At 39.9% G+C, this 24980-nt stretch overlaps 1 protein-coding gene across 1 annotated transcript in view; it reads left to right on the forward strand.

Annotated features, from left to right (window-relative positions):
- The window catches only part of ADGB (androglobin), a 222396-nt gene that overhangs the window by 49514 nt on the left and 147902 nt on the right, over positions 1 to 24980 (forward strand). The window contains exons 6-10 of the mRNA XM_084623349.1: positions 4928 to 5067; positions 12176 to 12262; positions 14071 to 14264; positions 17263 to 17391; positions 24234 to 24328. Coding sequence (XP_084479475.1) covers positions 4928 to 5067; positions 12176 to 12262; positions 14071 to 14264; positions 17263 to 17391; positions 24234 to 24328 — 645 coding nt within the window. The remainder of the gene's footprint in view (positions 1 to 4927; positions 5068 to 12175; positions 12263 to 14070; positions 14265 to 17262; positions 17392 to 24233; positions 24329 to 24980) is intronic.

Raw genomic sequence — 24980 nt, forward strand, 5'->3', positions numbered from 1 at the left:
GTTTAACTCAGAAATATCTTCAGAAAGATTCCTAAAAATCTATCAAGAGATTTGCTTGTAGGATCAGTCTGAACATATGATAGCCCCTCAAAAGGTAATTTTAAAAGAAATGTATGAGAAACTAAAATATGGTTAAACAATAACCGTGTCAGTTCATTCATAACCATAGTTGCTACCTTGACAAAATATAATATAGTGCTAGATTGTATCTTTACAATTTACCTTTTGTAAGAGGCGGTGCATAGTTGAGCTTCCCAAGGAGTAGATGAGGGAACAAATTGCAACTCTTCACTCAGAGTCATAATTTATGCCCTGGCTCTCTCCTTTGGGATTAATAATCCGCTACTGATAGTTCCATTTGCCACGTTGTTTAGGGATGTGGAGGTGGGAAAGAGGGGAGCCAAGTCTCTCCATCCACTTGCTTGGGGGGTGAACTAGCAGATTTGTGGAGGCAGCCCTGTCCCTGGCACTTTGACTTGTAATGCTAGTAGCCCACACAAGGGAGCCAGGAGTTGTCTTCCACCTCTTGAGTCAGTTGCAGGAGTTCAGAGAACATGATCTTACCCATATAATCTTGGGTTGAGGGTGCTGTCTGTAGTGTACGAATGATGCTGGGGCTCTATGGGGAACAATCGCATGTAATAAACGACTGTATTGTATATCTGTATTTAACATCTGCACAGTTAAAGTTGCATAGGCTACTTTAACTGTCATTTCCTGAGTTGTGTGTGTTCTAATCAGTCTCATTTCTATTCTCCCTTCACTGAAGTTCCCTTTTCCTTGCTTCCTCTGCTGGTTCTACCAATTCAGTACTCAGGAAAGGTGGGGAACCTCATGGGAGAGAGAAAAAAGGGGACATGCAAAGGAGAAGGGAAAGTGATAAACACCCAAGGGTGGGGGGTGAGAAGGGAAATCTGGAAGAGAGCTGAAGGGAAATTGAGAGGGGGAAGAATAAAGGGAGAGGTAGAGAAAGTTCACAGATGGGAGGATAAAGAGGGGGGTGGGCTTTTACTCTAGGCTGGTTTCAGTGAGACATCATATTGTCTCTTAAGGAGACTGGTATCTCACCAGAATCAGCATGTGGTTGAACCCTTCCTCTTTGTTCTACTTGATATACCACATCCAGTCTCTTCAGCAATAACTGTAATAAGCGATCACATTCTGGCACCTCCACCCTGTATTGTTGCAGTAGTACTCCTATCCCCGTTCTGCTGTCCTGGGTCCCAGTTCTCCACAATCAGGTTGTATTCTACAGGGAAAGAACTGGGACCAATTGGTACAAAGTTTAGGTAGGAGTTCTGTGGGGGTCTCATATTCATTTCTGACAGGGCTGCCTCTTAAATCTTAAGACCTGGCATGGAATGTACTGATTCAACATAACTGCAAAATAGTAGAGCGATTAGCTTGATTTTCCTCCTGCACATTCATTCAGCTCGTTTCTGCCAATAATGTCCTCCCCCTTCTCCACCAAATAAAATTCTGACCCCAAAAATAGTATTACCCTGAACTTGCTGCTTCATTTCTTCTCTCTATCTCATAAGGATTTCTATTTCTGAATTTGAACTCTTACTTTTAGTCCTTGGGAATTACTTCCCCTCTGTCTCTAGTCCCTCTCTCTCACAATGTACATTTTAAAATAATATATACTTAGGCTTTTAAAAGGGGCTATTGTCAATGCATGATAATTACAATACGGATTTGAAGATTTACTAACTATATGAAATCAAAAAATCAGTCAAGGGGAAAAAGTCAAATAACATCTGAAAGGAAAAGAAGAATGTCACACTGCAGTTATGTTATTTAACTGTTAAAGGTATGATTAGTAAGAAATGCACTCTTAAGAATTACTTACACAGAGTTACTGCATCCTTAGTTATGGAGAAAAATAAGTAGACAAACATTCCATTTTCTTTGCCCATTAACTTGTACTGCTTGCTTTATGAAGCATTTGGTAGAACTGCTACATGAGAGAGGAGACAAAGCTATGTCTTATCTCATTGTTTGAGCAATTAAAGGCCTGCCATTCAATAACTTCTTTGGTTTTCAAAAATGCACTTGAGAAATTTTAAAATCAGTTATGGCCATTAGCAAATGTTCTTTGCCTTTAGAAATACCTATGTATATGATACTTCCTTCATTTATGTATCATATGGTTTAAACTCTCTTTTTAGATTCATCTTCTAAAATATTAAGAATTGGTGGGAGCACCAATGGCATAGCAATAGGAACCATCAGACAGAATCCATGTTCTACCTATTACATTTAAAGAATTTATCAAACTAAACTAAAGCGTACAGATTATAGCCAAATAAAAAAAAATTCAAAAACCATTATGTAAATTAATTTAACACTACCACCTCGTAATAATGTAGTCTCACTACTAGTGTTTTTTACTTAAAAATTAGTTTAAGTAAAAGAGAGCATTTGTCTTTCCTTGATGTGGTGAATTTGTTTCCCTCATTTTGAAGTGCAGAGCTTTCTGCAGCTTCTGGTAACCCAGTGGATTCGAATATCTTGAAAATAGCCTAAAAAGGTTTTATTAATTTAGGTACAAAGTGCTTGAGCTTCTGCTTGTGGGGCAGGTTCTTCTCCTTCATGGAAACCTTCTAAGGAATTCTCATCCCTGAGGATGTACGCTGGAGACCATCAGTGGCTGTCTTTTAGACTCGGTCACTCAAAAGCTGATATGGCTATTTTTGCTTCCTTTTGGATTTTTTGCCTGTTTTGTTGACTGTGTATATTTTGCCTGACCGACTTTCTAATTTAATTTTAATTTTTTATTAGTTATTCTTAATCACAGCTCTTTTGTTTATCATTAATGGGGCCAAAAGGCTGGCCTGTGCTAGTCCTTAAAAGCCCCTTCTAACTAATCACAGCAGCACCCCAGATACTATACTCTGAGGGTTCAGCAGCTTTTTCATAGGGTAGATATCCTCATTGACTACTTCCTTTTCCTATTTGATCATGCAACATTACTGTGGAAAATGTCAGTTACTTACATGGAAAAGCAACTAGCATTTAGGTTGTTTTTTTTTCTCCCAGAAAGTTAAGTGCTCTTTTGCTCTTCATTTAATCTCTTGCACAATTTGTATGTTCCTGTCCCCTGCCCTGCTCCTTTGTCCATGCATCTTTGTTGCCTCCTCCCCTTCTTGTCCATTGCCTTTTATATGATTCTATGCTACCTTTTCTTCCTTTCCTTTTGCAGATGCTTTCCTTGGTTTCCTTGCTTGATTCCTTTCTCTCCTGGAATTTCCTCTGCTGCTGGTGGTTGACCCTTTCCAGAGGACAACTTCCGTTTCCTCTCTTCCTCTTATGCAGCAAAGAAAGCAAAGCTGGCTTCTGCGCCTTTTCTCCAGCTAGTTATACAGGTCCATAGAGGCTCTCTTTGCTGGAAACAAAAAGGGCAGCATCATGTGACAAGCCAGCAAGTGCTCTGCAAATATCAGTGATCCATGGACCGTAGCTTGGGAACCCCTGCAGTTCTATCAGATGGGTCCTTGAAAAAATAAGATTTCAAATAAACATTTTCTTGGCTCTCCATTATATCCCATTTTCTCAGGGATTCTGGAGAAGGCACTAGAAGGGTAAGGTCAAGGTGTCCTAAAAGAAAATGACTTGTACGAATAGGTGCAGATTACAGGGTTTGCCCAGCAACCCAAACCCCAATAAAACAACCACAGGTAAGGATGTGGGCTGGTAGCAATAAATATTTTGTGAAATGTTGATGGTAGAATTTTGCATGCTCCTAAATGTATTTTTGCTATGTTTTGTTAATTTGGGGGCTCATGCCTTTGTATATGTTTTTTTGCAATGTTGAGTCTAATGTGCTTTCATTGTTGTCATGTTAATATTGAGTTTGGTAATTTTTAAGTTCACCTTACAATCCTATGAACACAAAAGGATTATGAAAAGGGGGAAATTAAATACTATTTTAGTTTGAGACACAAGTGAGTGTTTTGAAACTGAAATGTGCCTTATTTTTAGGAGTTCTGATTACAAAACCATGAAGGGTTTAAATTTTCATTCATAACATTAAATTAAAACTGAGGTTTTGTAAATAATTCAGATACCATAGTGAGTGCATTATAAATACCTATAGAGGTCAATAGAACTACACCATCATTTCTCCTCTCTATATCTTATACATGATTTAGGCCCTAATCCTTAGTTTTAGGCACATTAGTGGTCCCATTTAAAACAATGGGATTATTCATATGCATAAAGTCAAGCATGAGCCAAAGTATGTGCAGGATTGAGGCCTTAAAGAGGCATTTGGCATATGTTTCCAAGGACTCTGTGATAGCAGTTGAAAATATGCCATACATTTAAGACTGCACATAAATTTGGAAAATAATTGCAGTTTGACTGTTTTATTTCACATAGAAATCTAACAGTAACGAGGTAGTAATATGTATGATATGAAAACAGATTCCATGAATCTCTCACATTCTCTAAACAATTTTCTTTGCATACTGCAAAATACCAACAATATTTCAAAATCTATCATGGTGTTGCTAAATGTTAAAATATAAACACAGGTACACAAATATACATGTTTAAAATTCTTCCCTGCTTGTTGCATGTTTTGCAGGTGGTATATAGAATGCCAAATTAGAGCCTTATCCAAATAATTTGGAATAAATAGTAGGTTAAGATTTAACATGGCATTAGTAGAGATCAGTGTGAGTAACAGAATTGGAGATAAACTCCATCAAATTAGCAAGGAATTTCAGTATCTGGCATGCTGAGTGTACCTACTAGGGTTTCAAATTGCAATCTGCGTTACTTTCCCTATTCATTAAAATCATTAGTGATATAAATCAAGCTAGAGTAGGTGTGGGTTCTTGGAGAACAAAATTTCCTACACTGAATCTGTTTCTTATTTCCATCACACAGTTTTAATGTTTCTTTTATTTCTCATTCATAGGGATGCTGGCGAAAGATCATTGTGGATGATACTATGCCTTTCAATGAAGAGAATAATTTGTTGCTTCCATCTACAACCTGTCAAACTGAACTTTGGCCACTGTTGCTGACCAAAGCAATCATTAAGCTGGCAAACACTGAGTATGTTTAGGGAGCTCTCTATCAATTTGTTCTATAAAATCAGATGGAATTAATAAGCAACAAAATCATAATACACATGGTGAATGTTTGTTGCAAATTATTGTAATGGTAAATGTGTGCTTTTTGAGCTCCGATGTGAAAGCTGCCACAGTAAATCTGTGTATAAGTATTCTCAGTGGCTGTAGCAGACACAGCTCTCTCGCTCTCTCTCTCTCTCTCTCTCTGTATACATGTAAAAAGAAAAGGAGGACTTGTGGCACCTTAGAGACTAACCAATTTATTAGAGCATAAGCTTTCGTGAGCTACAGCTCACTTCCTCAGATGCATCTGAGGAAGTGAGATGCATCTGAGGAAGTGAGCTGTAGCTCACGAAAGCTTATGCTCTAATAAATTGGTTAGTCTCTAAGGTGCCACAAGTCCTCCTTTTCTTTTTGCGAATACAGACTAACACGGCTGTTACTCTGAAACCTGTATACATGTATACACTCTGAAAGCTTCATAAGGAAATTAATCTAAGAAATCTTAATCGCCTTGTCTGCCTGACGTTACTGTGTTTGTTGCAAAAAACAAACAAAAAACCCCTTCACATGCAGAGCACAAATGTCCCAGAAGTTTTAATGAGTTTGGAAGAGTGGAGATAGATGACAAAACCAAGGTAACTTACATGCTGCAATATTGTCATAATGCATGGTGGTTCTTGCTTTCAACATCCGTAGTTTGTCAGTTAAATATCATGTCTTACAGCAGTGATACTAAGCTAAGTAATGCTTAACCAATCAACATTGGACAAGTAATATACAAACTGGAAGTGAAAACAAAATTACTGGGTCTGTGCTGGTGAAGTTAGTGATAGTAATCTGCAGTGCCATATTATAGATTTGGTTCTGTTCAGTTGTAGGCCAGTTCAGTCTGTAGGCCAGGCAAATGAAGATTTGAAGTGCTCTGGATGCAGTATACTCAGCCGCTTGGGCAGGAACAGTGGGACTTGTGTTTCTTGGGAAAGGAACTCCTCCAACCAATTAGGGGTAGTAATGATACACTCTGAAGGGATTCCAGTCCACTACAGCTCTCTTTTAAAAGAAGAATGGAGTCACAGTGAATAACAGGATATAAATTGGAGACAGTAAGGATGGAGACCTTAAAGCCATGTCTACACTACACAGTTTTGTCGACGAAAGTAATCTTTCGTCAACAAAACAGTGGCGCTGTACACACAGCAAATCTCCTCCAGCGGATTTAGCTCTCCTGCTACACCGACATAATAAAACCACCTGGACAAGGGGCATAGAGTTTTTTCCAACAAAGAGTGACACAGTGTCAGGGTAGACACTGCATTGCTTATATTGCCCAAATTGTCCTCTAGGAGGTGTCCATAATGCCAATCGTGACTGCTCTGGTCACCACTTTGAAGTCCGTTGCACTGCAGCCAGGTACACAGGCATGTGCCCCTCCCCCTTTAAAGCCCAAAGAATTTTTGAAATTCCTCTTCCTGTCTTGCTTGTTGTGAACAGTTCACATAGCATCTTCTCAGTTGAGCATGGCAGCTCACTGAAGCAAACACGCTTCTGCCTGGAGTTGTTGGATTTGCTGGGTCTGTGGGGAGAGGAGGCTGTGCAGTCGCAGCTCCGCTCCAGCCATAGGAACTTTCATACCTACGGGCAGATTGCTTATGGCATGGAGCTGAAGGGGTGTGAGAGGGACACGTAGTAGTTCCGTGCCAAGATCAAGGACCTGAGGCAGGCATACCAGAAAGCAAGAGAGGCCAATCATTGGTCTGGTGCACACTATCCTCTGTGCCGACCCCACCTCCACTGCCAGAAGCCCCATGGATACTTTGGGCGGGGCGGGGCTGGAGGCAGTGGCTAGCAGAGTTAACCCTGAGGATGAAGTGGTGGACAAGGAAGTGGAATTGGAAGAGGATGGGGAACAGGCAACAGGGTCGTCTAGTGGCGTGGTGAGCCAGGACCCGTTTTTTAATTCTGGAGTGGTCAACCCTGAGGATGAAGTGGTGGACAAGGAACTGGAATTGGAAGAGGATGGGGAACAGGTGACAGGGTCGTCTAGTGGCATGGTGAGCCAGGACCCGTTTTTAATTCTGGAGTGGTCTAGCCAGTCCCAGCACTCTGGCTTTCGTGCGCCTGATACAGAAGAGGGGAGTCCCAGTAAGTACTCATTGTGCTTTGATACTGCAGGGAGAAATGAGGTAGAGCTATTTTTTTCCCAGGGTAGAAGAGGGATAGATATAACCAACAGTAGCACTATATGCATCTGCCTCTCATTCCCCTGTGTAGCTAGACGGAGGGGGGGCCATGTGGAAAAGTTGATGCACATCGGGATGTCCTGAGAATCCTCCATACTGATCTCTAGGAATCTTTTGTGGAGATATTCTGAAATCCTCTGCTGAAGATTCCTTGGGAGGGCTGCTTTGTTCCTTCCCCTGCAGAAGGAAACTTTTCTGCGCCAATCAGCAATTACGCCTGCAGGCATCAGAGCAGGCGAGCAGCATATGGACCCAGTATGCAGCCGCACGCATGCAGGAACTGCACCCTTGCATCTTTGGTTACCCTCGGGAGTGAGATATCAGCTTCTATCACCCCCATCTATGGAAAACAGTGCCAGTATTCAGAATAGTGTCCTTAGAAGCTTGTCATGATCCCCCTCTGAGGCTTCCCCTACCTTTGTCCCATCTTACTCCCTCTCCATTGTGCCCAACTCGTCATGGTTAGGGTTCTTTCCATGCTGTGTGCTTGTCAAGGGAAAGTGAGAAGGTGGTGTATGTAACTTGTATGAATCAAAGCTGTGAGTGCTGCTGTGACCATGGGAGTATTTTCCTCATTGAGGTTTAGCCTCCCAAAATGGCAGCACTAGTGACCCTTTAATCTGGCAAAGGCACATTCAATAGTCATTCTGCACTTGCTGTGCCTATTGTTGAAGTGCTTCTTGCTGTTGTCAAGGTTTCTGGTGTAAGGCTTTATGAGCCACGGGAGCAAGGGGTAGGCTGGGTCTCCAAGGATCACAACTGGCATTTTCACATCCTCAATTACAATCTTCTGGTCTGGAAAGAAAGTCCCTGCTTGCAGCTTTCTTTACAGGTCACTATTCCTGAAGATGTGTGTGTGATGCAACTTATAGCTTATCTAAAGTGATCACTCTCCTTACAATGTGTATGATAATCAAGGTGGGCCATTTCCAGCACAAATCCAGGGTTTAACAAGAACGTCTGAGGACCAGTGCGGGGGGCGGGGGGTAGGAAAAAACAAGGGGAAATAGGTTACCTTGCATAATGACTTAGCCACTCCCAGTCTCTATTCAAGCCTAAGTTAATTACTATTAACTTAAGCTATTACCAACAGGAGAGTGGGTTTGTGGGGGGGAGAAAACCTGGATTTGTGCTGGAAATGGCCCAACTTGATTATCATACCAATATTACCTACTAGATTGGTATGTACACTGCCCTTCCTCCTTATATCCATTCTCCTACCCTATCCTTTCTTTCTTCGTTTTTTTCCCTCTCAAAGAGGATAACTGGCGTGCAGATTACCTTGACATCTCCCAACCATCTCCCCTGAATTCCTAGCTTAAAGCTCTCTTGATCAGTTCTGCCATCCTCCATCCTAGAAGTCTATTTCCTTCTCTACTGAGGTGAATTCCATCCCGAGAGAACAGTCCTCTGTCCATGAATGCTTCCCAATGGCTATACATCCCAAAGCCCTCCTTGTAGCACCACTGCCTGAGCCATCTGTTGAGCATCATAATCTTGTCACACCTTTGTTGCCCTTCTCTAGGAACAGGCAGAATCCCACTGAAGATCACCTGAGCCTCGATTTTCTTTAGCATCTTCCCCAGCCTGGCATAGTCTCCCTTGATACGTTCCAGTGAGAATCTAGCCATATCATTTGTTCCCACATGAAGGATAATCAGTGGATTTTTCCCACTCCCATTAGGATCCTCTTCAGCCTCAGGTCCACATCCCGTATCCTAGCACCCGGCAGACAGCACACCCTTTTGTTCTCTGGATCAGCTCTTGTTACAGGCCTGTCTATTCTTCTCAGTAATGAGTCCCCAATCACGTAGACCTGCCTTTTCCTGGCGATGGGCAATTCTCCAGTCTATCCTCTGTTCCATCTGGCCGCAAGTCCTCTCGATTCCTATTGTCCCTTGCAATCCTCTGCAACCCATCCCGTATCCTCCTGGGGCTCATATTTGGTGGTGTTATCTCCATTGACTTTTGCCCTCTTCCAATAGGACTGTCTGCTCTTTTCTTTTTCCTTGCCCTTTCACCTTCAGTGACTACCTGCTGTGTCCCTTCTTCATTTTCCAACTCTGCAAACCTGTTCCTCAGCTCTATTTCTCCTTCACTGCCCCGTCTTTTCGTCTGCCTGGTTCTCTTAGTCACATGGTTCTACTGTCCACTTTCCTCACCCAGCAGTATTCCCTCAGAGTTCTTCGGTCCTGCTTCCATCTGTAAGTCTGAGCTTTTCCCTTCAGCCTCCTCATGTCTTTGCTCCATCATCCGCTCAACCCCCTTCTAAACTCAACCAGAGTCTCCACCTGCATCTCCAAACCTACAATCTTCTCTTCCATCAACTCTATCAGGTGGCACGTCATACAGATGAAATTCATTTCAGCTACCCCCTGCAGGATCATATACATGCCACAGCTTCTATATCCAGTCATCTTCATTGTGTCTTCCGCTACTTGGGTCACTACCACTGCTGCCTCTGTGTCTGTCATAGCTTTCTCACCTAAGTCCTGTTAGTCTGGGAAACACAAACCAAACCACACCAAAACACCCACCCACTGCAAAACAAACCCCCAACGACTACGAAAACAGTGCCAGAACACCACACACTCACTTCACTAGCCTGTCTGTTCCTTTGCCTGGCTCTTAGTCTTCCCCCTCCCAACTCTCCTTTCAAACTCCCACTCAAACTCCCCTGTTTACAGCTGTTTGCTGGCTCCTGTGCCGCTGCAGCTGTTTGTGACAAGACAGACTCAGGATCCAGGCTTTTAGACAGAGATGGCGGACACACAATTTACAAAAAGAAATGGAGTACTAGTGGCACCTTAGAGACTAACCAATTTAGTCTCTAAGGTGCCACTAGTACTCCTTTTCTTTTTGCGAATACAGACTAACACGGCTGCTACTCTGACACAATTTACAGGGGCTGTTGAAAAGCAGTGCAAAACATAGTAGGAAGCCCATGGAGTGATGGGACGAAGAAAACTGTGGGGTGATGGAATGCTGACCCTACCCCCAAGATGCACTGCAACCCTTTCCCAGACCACCCAGTGGCAGATGATGGCAAGTTGAACAATGGGATAGTTACACCCAGGGGCACTGCTCTGTTTGTTGATGCAAGAGCACCAGCTGTGGACACGCTACGCCATCACAAGGAGCATTGTGTAGACGTGCACCAGCGGTTTAATTACAGCAGTGGATGATTGCCAACATAACCTAAGTCAACTTAGCTTTGTAGGGTAGACATAGCCTTAGTCTATTGCTAAAACAGAGAAGAAAAAAATAGAATCAAGGATGGGTTTTCATTTGTAACAATATAAACAAACATATATGTTCACTTTTTTAAAAGGGAGGTTATATTTAGCAATAAGTTGTAAATTTTAAAATTCTGCTCTGAGAATGAGTAGTGTATTTTATTAGGTCAAGATTTTCTTGAGAGTGACCTTTTAAAAAAAGATTAGGACTTTTGATTAGGAAAAGGAAAGAAAAATAGTGGAACTGGAGAGTGGATTCTGAAGAGGCCAAGTTTAAACTGCAGTATTTATTTCTGTTGCAGTCTAGTGGATATATTTTTTGACAGAGAGGGTCACATCCTGCATATTTCAAACATAAGGTTTGCCAGTCACTTAAGTTATCAGTTCAGAAAGATTTTCATAGTTCATGAATGATATACTAGACGTTCTTTGACTTCTTGCTGGGCCTTTCCATTTAGTGTTCAACTTTTGAAATAATTACCGGTATGCATTCTTATAAAAGACAAAATTAAGGAATCCGACTATATCAAATCTTTACAAAAATAAACATAATAGAGACAACTAAGTATAAAAACATGTAGAAGATATGTTTGCTAGTATTTATCAAAAAGTGTAATTTAGAGGTACTTGGAATAAAAAATAAAACCTACAAAGATGCAGTATAGAAAAATAGAGCATCACAAAATATTGATAATTAGGGTTTAGTCATGATTTTTTCACATATTAAGTAGCGTGGTGTAGCACTGCCCAGGATCAACCTGGGAAGCAGACTGTGGCTCAGACACAGCTTGCCTCTCAAGTCCCCTCCTGTTCCAGGGTGGTAGTGGGGTTGGGGAGAGGGGATGTACCCTGCGCCAGAATCTGGCTCTCTGCGAGCAATTGTGTCTCCAGAATTTCAACAGTTGAATCATGTTCTTTGCCCACACCTAAGTGAGTTCTGTTTTCTAGTATACTGCAACATTTGTTATGAGAGTTAAAAAAACAAACAAACAAAAAAAAGTCTAGGCTGAAATTTTCAAAAGCTGATTAGTGACTTAGAAGCCTAAGTTCCATTTTCAAAAGAGATTTTATGCTTATGAGTAACAGGTACTTTTAAACATTTTACCTTTTAGTTTAATTAAATATAAGTTTAGAGGACATAAGACTGAGGTCTGAGAACCCAGCAAAGAGACATATATGTGAAAGTTAATTTTGTGTGGCATTTATAAGTTGGTAGAGAGATCAGAAATTTTATTTATAACGAACTTCAGATAACCTTTTGGTTTCCAGTTTTCTTTCATTATCTAATTACTGTCATGTGACATTGCAAAAAGAAAGTGTTAATTGTAGTAGAAGATTTTCTCAAAAGGGTGTATTATACACTTTCAGTAAATTTAAAGGAGAATGAGCTGCAGCCAATGAAGCTGAAAATGTTGAAATTTCAACTGGGAGATCTTTAGCAGCAATGGATTCAAGAACATCCATAACTGCTCTGTGTGTTGATAGCTTGTCTTACAGTAATTTGCTAATCTCTATATGCCTCATCTAACCTTATTGTTGACTATTGACTTTCATGGGAGTTGTATCAGGCTCTACTTAACTATAAATATTTTAATATTTGAATTTCTTGTAGTATACATGAAGTTGGAAAACGAGAGCTGGAGGAATTCACAATTCTCCATGCACTTACTGGATGGATACCAGAAGTTATTCCTCTCCAGTGAGTTCTTCTGTTAAACAATTAAATACTATTTTTCAGAGAGCCTAGATGAACTGAGATGTGGGCCTTAAAAATCAATCAAAATCAATTTATGAAAGGTCAGGTTTTTAACTCTAGTAAGTGGAGAGATGTGTGTTTAAAGACTTTGGAGGTTAGAAGCTTGCAGTCCCTGAAGAATTTTGCTAACTTTATGTCTGCAAACACTTCTGACACTTGTGAAGCTATTACAAGGTTAGAGCTGTTGATGTTTCTTTTTTACATAGTTACACTTTTTAACTCATATTGAACCCAGCAATGAAAACAGTCCAATTTGCTAGGTATGTCTAGTTTTATTCTGATATACAACAGGCAAAGATTATTTTAATATATAGTAGCATCACTTTGTATAAGAATTTACTGTAGAAAACACAGGAAATCCTATGTGTAACTAGAAACAAAGAGGTTGAGCTCAATTGACTGCTCTTGTCACATTTCCAAGCTGATGCAACTTGTTTACTTTTATTTCAAGCCAAACAGTCATACTAAACTTCATTTAATAACACTCTTGCTCCCAGTCTCTCAGCCATCTCTCCCTGATAGCTCATATTCAAGTCCATTCTGAACAGCCAGTGCAACAGGGAGTTAGTCTGACATCCTCTTTTTTTTGAGTGGTTGATTGGAATATATAGTGTAGAAGGCTCCGTTTGTAAAAGAAATAGTACTTTTGCAACTTGTGGCCTTTTGGTGAATGTATTTTAAAAGAAATAGTTAAACATTAAATGGACTAATATTCCAATAGTAAATAGTTACATAATGGGCCAAAATTTCAGTCTGGCCTTATTTCGGGCTCCTACTTGTGCTTGCAATTTAGGTTACTTAGGTTACTAGATGTCTAAGCCCCAAAATATGCCTGCAGATCAGGAATTTAGACATCCAAATGACCTAAATTACAGGGACCATATTGCATCCACAATTTACTACTGCTTCAATGAAAGTCAGTGTCTGCAAATCTGACCCTAAATATTATTTTTTGTTTTTTGTTTCGCAAATAGGAAAAGAGTGAGTACTACACTGTTGCTGAATGCAGTAACACAGAGCTGGCTACAGCTTGTTGCACAATCAACTGTTCGGAGACATGGTTTTAAGTTTTTCATGCAGTTACTGTCGGAGTCTGTTCAGGTCCATCTCCCGCCCCCACCCCCGTTTTCCCTCCTCCCACCCCCAACACACACACCCCAGCTGATCAGATTTTACTTTATTTCTGGATGCAAGGATCCCCTGTGCGGAACCAGCACAACAGTAGCCATCATATCAAAGGACTGTTAGAAAGTCTTTGTTGGAATCCTTGGGGAGAAGGTGTTGGAGCTGGTTATATTGAGGTGAATAGGAGAGTCTAGAAGGACCTTTGGAGGGGTGTTTCTTTTTACAAAATCAGGATTTAGTTATTAAGATGTTTACTCTATGTCTCAGTTTAAGATCCTACATTATCGTTCTAGTGTTGCAGAATGATCTACCAAAGATTTCCCCATTAGTTGTAAAGTATCAGGGGTCTTTCACAGCAGTGTCTCCTAACAAGCCTGAGCACAGGATGGCTCGCTATTTCTTGATGTGCTAGCTCCACTAACCAGTCTGTCTATAATGCCGAGCACAAACCCTGTTCTTGCCAACTCTTGTTTTTCTAATGATTATACATGCAAACATATAAATAGAGCAGTGTGCTTGTTAGCTGAAATAATACAGTTACTTTTCCAAATTGTCAGATTCAGAGCAGAAAGCCTTATTCTGTAGCAAATATAAGTAATGTTGATGTATTGTATGTATTTTTTAAGGCCTGGATATTTGGATAAAGTTTGGATCTTTTTAAAAGACATAGTGCCAGAATTTAAGCTACCAAATGAGACAACTCCTGAACTGAAAAATCCTCCTTCAGATATGAAGGCTAAAGAGACGAAAGGGCCTGAGTCAAAAAATGAAATTCCAGTTGCCAGTAAGCAAGCGGAGAAGGCTGAGAAAATTGGCAGAGGTAGGAAACTCCAGACACAATAAAAACATTTCAAATTGAAGATAGACAAAGTTGACATAATGCTCAGCATTCAAGCACATCCTACTTCATTACACTGTAAGCTACTCTATAGGCCCAGTCTTGCTCCCATTGAAGTCACTGGACCAAATTCTGCTGTTGGTGACACCAGTATAAATCCAGAGTAAGTCTAGTTTTAACTGTTGACCATAGTGGTAGCAAGGTTTGGGGCTAATTTTTTGAAGTACCTTCTCCCTTTAATTCATTTGTGGGAGAACACTATGTTCCACTGTTTTGCACATCGACATTTCCATAGAAACGCATTCCTTGTAGAAAGAAACAAGTATATAGGTTACAATTTGCCCTAAGGTGATTGACCAAGAATAATTCTGACCAAAAAGAGCTTGTCATTAGTATCTATTTCATAATGGATGTTACAAGGTGGTGATTACTTGTAAGGAGCTCAGAAAACTAAAATTAACACAAACATGCAATTTCAAAAGTGTTTTTGTTTATTTTTTAAAGTAGGAAAGGAAGATAGCAGTGTTTTTGTGTATATCTTTGTGAACATGTGAGTGTATATAAATAACTGTTCATACAGGTTTAAATCAAAATGCAACTAACTTTTCTATTCATTGTATTGAGGGCGAGTTAATATATTTAACATTTCTGGAATTCAATTTTCCTTAAAATCCCATTTGAATTTAAATAATAAACCTGGAACGTTACTTATCTAATGCACTTATTCCACAATGTCATTCTGCAATGTTTAGCTCTCATGCTTATTTCTGTTAGCTTCAGTTTTTACAATACAACATATGTGTAGTTCTGCAACAACTCTGTATAAGAAAGCACAAGCTATAGACTGAATCCTGTGTTCACTGCCTACCCTAACTTAAACTTAAAGATACAGGTGAGATCCTGAGTTAGCCCCTCTCTGGTCCCTGTGAACTGAGGAAAAGAGCCAGAATGATGTAAAGCCAAGGAACTTGAAAAGCCCTGGATCTAGCTGGAGGAGAATTCCAATTGTGCAGGAACTGTGGAAAATAGCCTCAGGTGGCTTCTGAGGATCCTCTCTCCAGCCTTGACATAGGAAGCTTCACAGTTGTTCCAGAGGCAGGATTGAGGGTATAGGGTTGCAGAGATCCTGAGCAGCACTGTCAGCTGTAGGGCAGCCCAGGGAGGCTGCTGTAACATAGCCCCTATCTAAATTACAACAGGGACCACTCCAGCCCTTGAAACAGCTGATAATCAGGAGGACACAGCACGGGCTTCAAGACATTTCAGTCCTTCCACCCCTTAGCTGTGAGTTCTGTACTGCGCCTCTTAGAGGTTCAACAGAGATTCTCACCCTTTAAATATATTACTTATTTTTTAAATGATTTGCTTTTGAAAATTCAAAGTGCAAAGTTTCTGAAGTCTCAGATTTGTATCAGTGATGGAAATAGGGTATTAACCTATGAGACTAACTCTTCTTTATTGATATTATTATTATAGATGGGGTAGATAGGATCATCTGTAATTAAGGTTGTTTTATAATTCCCATTATAACCACCATGTTTCCAGTTGATTATATTTTTGGCAAACTTTAACCATTTGGATGAAATTTTCCTGCTGGGTTTGTGCCTCATGCTGAACTGTTTTGGAAAATTCGGGCCAAAACAGTTGAATCACTCAGGTTTGGCCCAGTTGCTCTTCCGTGATGACAGAGGAGTAGCTGGGCCAATTCTGCACTTATATGCAGCAGTCCAGAAATCTATCACCCTAAGTAGCTGCCTAGCTGGACTGTAGCTAGAGTGACTTCTGATCACCCTGCTTGATCCAGGTAGCGTGGGGAATGAAGCTGCCTGAGTCAATTGCAGAGAAGACAAGAGCCAGACCTGTGGGAAGGGAGCAGATGAAGTTGATTGGGATAAGGAGTCTGTGGCGACTTGGGGGAGGAGAGGACTGGAGTCTAGACAAGGAGACTGGGAGTGGAAGCAGGGTCCAGAATTGGGTGGAGACTCAGAGGCAGTAGTCAGTGGAAACGGATCTGATGAGGACCCAGGGTGGGGATGGAAAACTGGGACTGACTGGGCAAAGAGGGTGACCAAGGAGCTGAGAGGAATGGAGGTGGGGAGAGCCCGAGATCGGATGAGGAATCTGGCAAGTAAGATTGGAACTGGGAGCCTGTAGGGATAGGGATCAATGATATGGGGGTGGAGCGACCAGAGACCACAGTTGAGGAAAGAGAGAGATTTAAGATCTGGGATGTGGGTAACTGGGGGGCAAGAAGACTGGGAATGGGATTAAAAGCCTGAGAAGTGGAGACTTGAACTGGCTAGGTAAGGCGAATGTGCCCACGAAAGCATACTCTTTACAGAATCTGGAATAGATTCAAGGATCCTGAGTCTCACTATTCCTCTGGTGTCAGCAAACCCTCTGGTAAAGTGTCCCATCTTCCTCGAGTGCTGGTCCACACAGAGTATGACAACCTCCTGTTGCTATCAGTTACTCTTAGTTCAAGTGGCACAGGTCTGTGTGGTGGATTTAAATGCTCCATCCTTGCTGATGACCCATGATGTGGTCCCTCATGATGGAATATCTGTTCGGTTTTTAAAAAACCCAGGAAATTACACTCTCACATGCATGCACGTGCACACACACACAGACACATACCTGTCTATGTCAAGGAAAGAAAGTCAAGCACTCAAAAGTTAAATGCCAGAATTAAGGTTGCCCATTTTCCCTCATCAGTTCCATTAATGTAAAAACTACAGTGCCTTGTTTACACTAGGATTTTTACATTGAGGTTTCTGTCTTGATGTAAAAACACACCTTTTTCGACAATGAAGACATAGCCTTTGTCTTTACTGTGCTTTCTCAATCTATTCTACTTAGCAAGAATTTTACTCTTTTTCTTTTAAAAAGCTTACCTGAAATACTGATAAGACAATGAGGTTTCATGATTTAAAGGCATTACAAGGAAAAGAAAATATATACTTTTTATTCTGTTTGGTAGATAAGCTGGAACAAAGAGAAATTGGAAAGAAGAAAAGTAGAGATGGTGAAAAAGAAAAAAACAAGTCAGCACCTCATTCTGCACGAATTACTACAGACATTCAGAGTTCCCTTCAGTCCTTTATTGAGAGTAAGTTATAAATGCTCGTAGAATTTAATCAGTTGGGGTGGTGGTGGTGGTTGTTGTTGTTTTTTTTACAACTATGAAGGTATTGTGTATAGTTGTTTGTCATCAACAACCAGCAGGAAGCTTGTTAGTTTGACATCTGATTTATGTTCACTGTTAGTGGAGTAAAATAATTACAAACTTTAAAATTTATTTGAAAAAATAGCTCTTCTTGTACATCAGTTTAATAGTTGTGGAAGTGTGACAGACTCACTTCTGGGCCAGCAAAAGGCAAGAGGGATCAGCATTAAAGCACATTATGGAAAAAGAAAAACAAATGCCTTAATAGTGTGATGGTATGTTTAAATATGGAAAGGAGGGAAGAAACAGGTCTCAGTGAACTGGAACATATTGGAGGTTTTATTAGATCAATAAAAGGACAGGCAAAATCACCAAATAGTGGTCAAGAGGCAACGTTCCTAGAAGGTTTTTGTCGTTGCTGCTATTACATTAAAGGAGAAGAGACAATTGGTGGTGTGAAGATGAAGATGAAGAAGAGACAGATGGGTGCAAAGAAGAAATGGAGGAGGAAACCGATTCAGATTCCATGTCTGGTGGAATCAAAGTACCTTTTGGTCTCAGGCCTACTTCAGAGACCAGATGAAATGCAATCATAATACACGTGAGAGACTTTTGTTCCATGAGAGTAAATAAAGGGCTGTTATTACTGTTAGGATATAGATATTCAGGCCTGTCAGTAAAGGCCTATACTCCAAGAATTTAGGTGTATTCTTATCGCTTGGCTAGTTATAGAGGTATAAAAGAAAGAATCAAAATCACTGTCTGCTGGTGAAGGTCCTTCTCTTACTGTGACAGTCTGAGGCCCTGTTCTTAGGCTAAGGCCTTTGGCTAAGCAACAGAGGCAGCCATAAGCTGGGAAGTGACCAGTCACCTCCTCACATTCCAAACTAGTCACATTGAAATAAGGTGCTATTGGGCTGTTTGGAATACAGTCCTGTCCTGTTAATGCCTATCACCTCCAGAGAAAGGGAAGTGCCTAGAAGATGTAAAAGGAAACTTAGTTTGATAGCATCCTGTCTGGCAAGAACTCACTTATCAATAGCTTGGATGTGAAATCCTCACTTCTGTATTGTTTTGTCATTATAGTTTCCACTTTGCTATTGTTTGTCTGTATAATCTCTGTCTGGTTCTGTGATTGTTCCTGTCTGCTGTATAATTAATTTTGCTGGGTGTAAACTAATGAAGGTGGTGAGATATAATTGGTTACATAACCATGTTACAATATGTTAGGGTTGGTTAGTTAAATTTCAGGAAAATGATTGGTTAAGGTATAGCTAAGCAGAACTCAAGTTTTACTATATAGTCTGCAGTCAATCAGGAAGTGTGTGTGTGGGGGGGGAAATGGGAACAGGGAATGGGGGTAGAGCTATTCTATCTTGAATTTTCAGATATCAAAAACCTGAGATTTTTTAACAATGAGAAGTAGCACAAGAGACATATAAAGAGCTGCAAGAATGAAGAGCTAGGAAAGCTAGCTCAGGGCAAAAATTAAAACATGTTGTGGAGGCATTAGCAAGGTGAAAAGAACCGGAGCTGAGCCTGAAAGTCCCACTCCGGAATACATGTTCAGATACATAGTAAATGGGTGATAAGAACCTGGATAGACTAGAAAATAAAAAGCAACTAAACCTGAAACTTGTAAAGAAGGAGTCTGTAAGATTTTTTTTTTGGGGGGGGGAGAGGGGGGATATAAGATTGGTTGGCTGTGAAGAAAATGAGAGTATTAAATTTTAATGTTTTTGACAAAGTCTTGAATTCAGTTCTCCTGTCTTCCATAATTTTACTTCCCATATATGTATATAGGAGACTGACACAATCTTCTTCACAAATGTTGAAAAGCTGGGACATCTATCCTCCCTTTTAATTCTATCAGCTATGGCTGTGATTACAGAAGAATTTGGAACTTTCATGCTGCTTAATACTCTGGTAGATCGTACTTCGTTCCCAATGAGGTTGAAATAGTGTGCTGAACACCATATAGTACTCTCTGTGTTTCTTTTCACACATAGTATCAATAGCATTAAGGACATTTTCCTTATGTGAATGCTTTTAGTCATTATCGAAACATTGCTTGTTTGACCAACCATCCTGTATTAATTTCAGTATTGATTATTCTCGGTCTTCTTTTTTCTTCACTTGCCACATGTAGTATTGGCCCTCACATTTAAAGTTATCTGAAAGAGTATACCCAGGGCAAAGTGCTTCACTCACTTTTTTTTTAATTGCTGAGTTTGTGCTGCATGGAAAACCATGTTAGCATAAAAGAGGTTGCAACTCTCCTAATAAATTCAAGTGTTCGCCTTTTAGTTTAGAGGCATAATCATCAATTGATCTTTGCTATGTTCTGGGTGTCAAAGATGAACAGAGACTGCTCCTGAATGACATCAGTATGAAAGCAAAGGCTTAGGAAAATACTAGGTATGAAATGGAATGAACTTAAAACAAATGCTGAGGTTCATCAGAGAGCTGAAAACCCTTCATCTCCAAAGTTATCAAAAAAGAAGATGGAAATGCCTAGGTTGGGTGTTAAGAATGAATCCAGGATTCAGATTCAGAACCATGAGGCTCGTGGTGATTGCAGAAGGTTTCTGAATTACTGCTGGAAATCTTGGAATGGAACCTAAAAGATCATTGTGCAGCCATGGCATTATCTCACCTGGAGCAGCACGAAATTGCTCTTTCATTTCAGCAAAATTTTCCTCAGCTGCACATTTGAGCTTGAGGACTCCAAAGGTCCTGATCTCCTGTACTTTTCAGATGAGCATGAATCCTTCCTACGTTGCTGTCAAATAACTCTTGATAAAGTTTACATTTTACTTTTTAGAATTACAAAAGAATTTCTGTCTTCATTACATGAGTCCATTCAGTCATTTGGTCTTTACTACTTTATTTTAAGTTTAGCCTTGTTGGTTCAGATACATTAATGTACGGATGTTTGGTAAATGCTAATCACTTGTTTATTATTGATCAGCAATTTTCATAATTACTGCTTAGAATGAGAAAGGACCCCTTGGTCAAACCAGTGCTGGGAAGACAAAATATTGAAAAGTAAGATTAATGGTCAGCTTTATATATGACAGTTATCAGAGGCCCTTCCCACCTTTCAGAAATGTCTTAGATTCTAGCAAACCAGGGCCCCAACAGTTCACAGATCTCCTCATTCTCCTTACTATCCAGTGACAATGATTTCACCCACTAGCTATGTCCTTTGCTCTAGTCACCGTTGATCAAGCCCAGCTCCACTAGGCTTCTGGACAATTCCTTATCTTTGTTGATGTTTCTGAATAGCCTTAATAGTCCCAGAGAGAAAGTATGTTCCAGTAGTTAGGGTACTAGCATGGGACTTGGGAGACTTTGCTCTGCTACAGACTTCCTGACTGATCTTGGGCAAGTCAGTCTCTCTGTGCCTCAGTTTCTCATCTGTAAAATAGGGACAGTAGTATTTCTCTGTCACAGGTGTATTGAGAGAAATAATACAGTAAAAGATTGAGGTACACAGATACTTTGATAATGGGGGAAGTGTAAGTACCTTAGGTAGTTAATAGGTATAAAAAGAGCCTTGATATTCTTACAGTTTGCCTTTTATCTGTGGAGAATAGTTAAAGTTTTCACTCACAGGTTGAAATTAGAGCCTAATACTTTTAGTATTAAAAAGTCTTACCTGTGTATGTTGTGTTCATGTGAATATTTCAGAGTGACCGAGAAGAAAATCCTGATAAATCCTGAAAATAAAAACCCTTTGGCCCTTCTTTTTAATATACAAATTTTCCCTGAGTTAATTGTAAATGCTTTTTTACTCTCATGGGGAAAAAAATGAGCTTGCTCAAAATGTAGAGTTCCCCGAATGAATTTACAAAACAGCAAGATCTAAAATTGTGCAACTGCTGATATCTCAAATCTTTAGCAGCTGCCTGAATAGTTTGTAAATCTTCAGTGACAGATCTAAATGATAGGCATTGCTGGGGCTAAACATTTTAGTAATGCTGTAGGTTGTAACACTTTTCGCCTAATAATTCACATTTAGCAATGTTATCAATTTTAACCAAATTCACAGACATCGATTTCATGCTACTTTACAGAAGAATAAATTTCCCCCTTAGTTTTTGTACAGTGAGAAAAAATAAAATATTGTTTCATTTTTAAAAGCAGTCAGTATATTTTTTTAATATTCTATTAATGTTAAAATGGATATGATAAAGCAATCTGTTAATGATTTACATGCTCCAATAATTTGTTCAGTGCCCTGTATACATGTTGTTTCACAGTCCATCTGGACTTGGTTTTGCAGCTTTAGGCTCCACCTGGTATTTGATGAAGTACTGATTATTTGAGTAAAATGTTTTCTCACATGAGCTGAAATTGGTCTGGCTTGTGGCATTTACTGTTCTGTAATGTTGAATATTGGAGCTGCTAGTGTTGCTTTTGTAATAGGTCCAATATGTCTGCAAGGGACTGAGATCAAGCCCAAATGCATTATTGCTTTTAAACAAATGAAACCCATAGCTAACACAACAGCTGTGGCTAACATGGGAGTCACAAGCGTGTGGAGAGAGATATTAAGGACCAACTGGAGCATTCACCAACCACTGAAATTTTACAGAGATGTTGAATTTAAAGGGATTTCAGAAGGGACATTCAAGAATTGGAGGTTTTCTACGGTATTGAAGAAAAGTATTGAAAGCTTTGCATACCTTCCAGAAAGAAAGATTTTAAAAGCACATAGAAGGCTACACTTCCTGTCAACTTACATAGCTGGAAACTCACTAGAACTAGAAGAGTAATGGATCCCTGTTTCTATCTTGCAAACCGATATATCACTTGTGACATACCAGGGTACAATCCAGACCAATGAATAGCTGTCACCCATGCCCTGTAACTTGGGGTGCCCTTTACAATGCCTTGCTGCTGTAGCCTCCAACCTGGACTGCTCACAAACAGCCTCCAACATGTTCCCAACCATGTCTCTGTGTGTGCTACAGCCAGACAGCCACACCATGGCTCTTAACAGCCATAAAGATTACCACAGAATGACCCCAACACACTCCCAGTCCCAGATTTCTCCCCAGAAACATATGTCCTGTACTGCTCATCCCTCGCCTAGACAGTACAAATTTATTGAGTCCATTTTCCTTTAAGGGAATAATATGCACTCAACTTGTTATCACAGATGGGGTTACCCAGACACTTCAGTTTTGAACACACTGAATTAGATAAAACAGTAAAGCAATTTTATTAGCTACAAAGAGATTTTAGGTAAGTACAAGTAATGAAGCATAAAAATCAGAAGTGGTTACAAGAAAAATAAAGATAACTCTTATTGGTGCCTAACTTAAACTATATTATATTCAAAGCAAAGTTTTCTCACCACATGTCCGAAGGCTGCTTTCTTTGTCTCTTCATGCGCAGTGAATGTGATGGGCGGGGGTGTTGACCCCTGCTTTTTATAGTTCTGTCCTCCCCTTTGAGAAGCATTTCTAGCTGGGAGCAAGGTGACAAGCAGCCTTTGTGGAAGGAAACTCCATGCTGTTTCTTTGCTAAATTGTAGATTTATACCCCTATCCCCTTTCCTGACAAAGAATGACCACTTAGCAGGAAATGGTCCATCAGCCTTGTTTACACCTGGCTGAGTTGTCAGCTTGCCTTTTTGTCTCCGAAGAACTGGTTTGGCCACTCCCCAGACTTATCTGGAAAACATACTTTTAGTCATGATTTCAGCTTATGTTTATAGCTTCACATATAATACTGCTACATGCATTTTGTCATGATATTATTGATCAGCAAATTGTACAAAAATAATTGCAATAGTGTGTGGGGTGTGAACACAGGTATATTCTATTACATCACTACATGAGCAAAAAATACCCATGGAAGACAGGGATCAAGCCATGGCCAATCAGTTCAAACACGCAGCACACACGCCCACAGACTGGGAAAGTGAAATAGGAAGAAACAGCTCCTGTTGATTTTGGACCATTTATATAGTCCAGATTACATTTCTAAGGCCTGGTCTACACCTCATAGTTAAGTTGATGTAAGGCACTAAAGATACTAAAATATCGCTCCTGCCGATGTAACTTGCCCCCTACACCGACTTAACTTTACCTACACGAAAGGGAAGGATTCAATGTTGATATAGTTAAGATGACACAGTGTCAGTGTGAACACTGCATTGCTTACATTGACTGTTGCTACCTTTCAGAAGCTGTCCCACAAAGCCCTACACTGACAGTTAAATCAGTGCAAGCTCTCCTGGTGAGGACGTACATTATGCTCTTCGTGTCAGCAGTGTGGACATTCAAAAGTGATTTTAATTTCTGCAGTGGCTGTACGTTAACATAACTTAGGTTAACAAAATTTTGTAGTGGACACATACCTTCTCTTATCTGTCTAGGCATTTATATAGTGTGCTGTGGCATCTCAGTACCAATATTTTTAACATTTGGGGGGAAAACATAAAAGGAGTATCTCCTGTGGACCAATCACTAAAGTTACTTTCTGACCAACAGCCTGTCTGCTATCTATTTTGTGTAATGCAAGCAAAATATTTAAAAGGTATTAACACACTAAATTGCATTGGACCAAAACAATGGGGCTTTTCCAGAAATGGTTCCTTTTCAATGGAGAGTCTATCAAGCACTTCTCCTCACTTAAATATTCCAATCATACTCTAATTATAGAACACGGTGTTCCACAGGGAATTAGAACCATTTGGTGTTATGTACTTCATAATTTGTTTTGTTTTTGTCTTGTTCTAAGCCATATTAATACAGTGTTCTCTCTTCTAGGCTCTCCAGTGCCGACAGTGCCACAAATGGTGGTGTGTGCTAGCTATGTACCTCTCCATTTGTCTGAAGAGAAGATCTTTGTTTTGGGGCAAATGGTAAGGCTTTGTTCTCTTAGGAAAAACAAATAACTATTTCACAATTAAGATATTTATTTTGTCACAAGTTCATTTTAAAAAAAACATTCCCCAGGAAATGACTGTTCAGTTCAATTTATATTTCAATGCTGAATACATTTCTTTTAATCTTTAAATCTCTATTTCTCTCCACAGCTCTAGCAATCAGTTTTACCACATTTTTCACTTCTGACTCTTGAGTTCTTGTGTTAGTCAGTATACTTTGGGCTAATGAGGGCTAGACTAAATCTTGTTAGATTAAAAAAAGGCAAGATGGGATATTAATGAAAAAAATAAGCCTAATTACTGTAAGAGCTCCTTGAAAAATTGAATTCAGTTTTTTTAGTACAATTAACTCATAATTTCTAATAAACTAGTATAAAACAGAAAATAGCCAATCTGTGCCCATTTAAGCTGTGATTGTTGTTGTGACTGGTGAAAGTAAGTGGGTGGCAGATGTTACATTTCTTGTTTCTGCAGAAAAATAAAAATAAAGGGAGTTGTAACTTGTTAATATATTTACAATTAGTTCTCTCATCCAGCCCAAAAGCTATTTGTATGGTGGAGAGGGAAGGATTTCTTGAAACCTTAGCTTTAGATGTAAGGAATAAAAACAAATTTTCTTTTCAATTTG

The sequence above is a fragment of the Lepidochelys olivacea genome (assembly GCF_965140295.1).
Source record: "Lepidochelys olivacea isolate rLepOli2 genome assembly, chromosome: 3".
NCBI classification, from domain to species: Eukaryota; Metazoa; Chordata; order Testudines; family Cheloniidae; genus Lepidochelys; species Lepidochelys olivacea.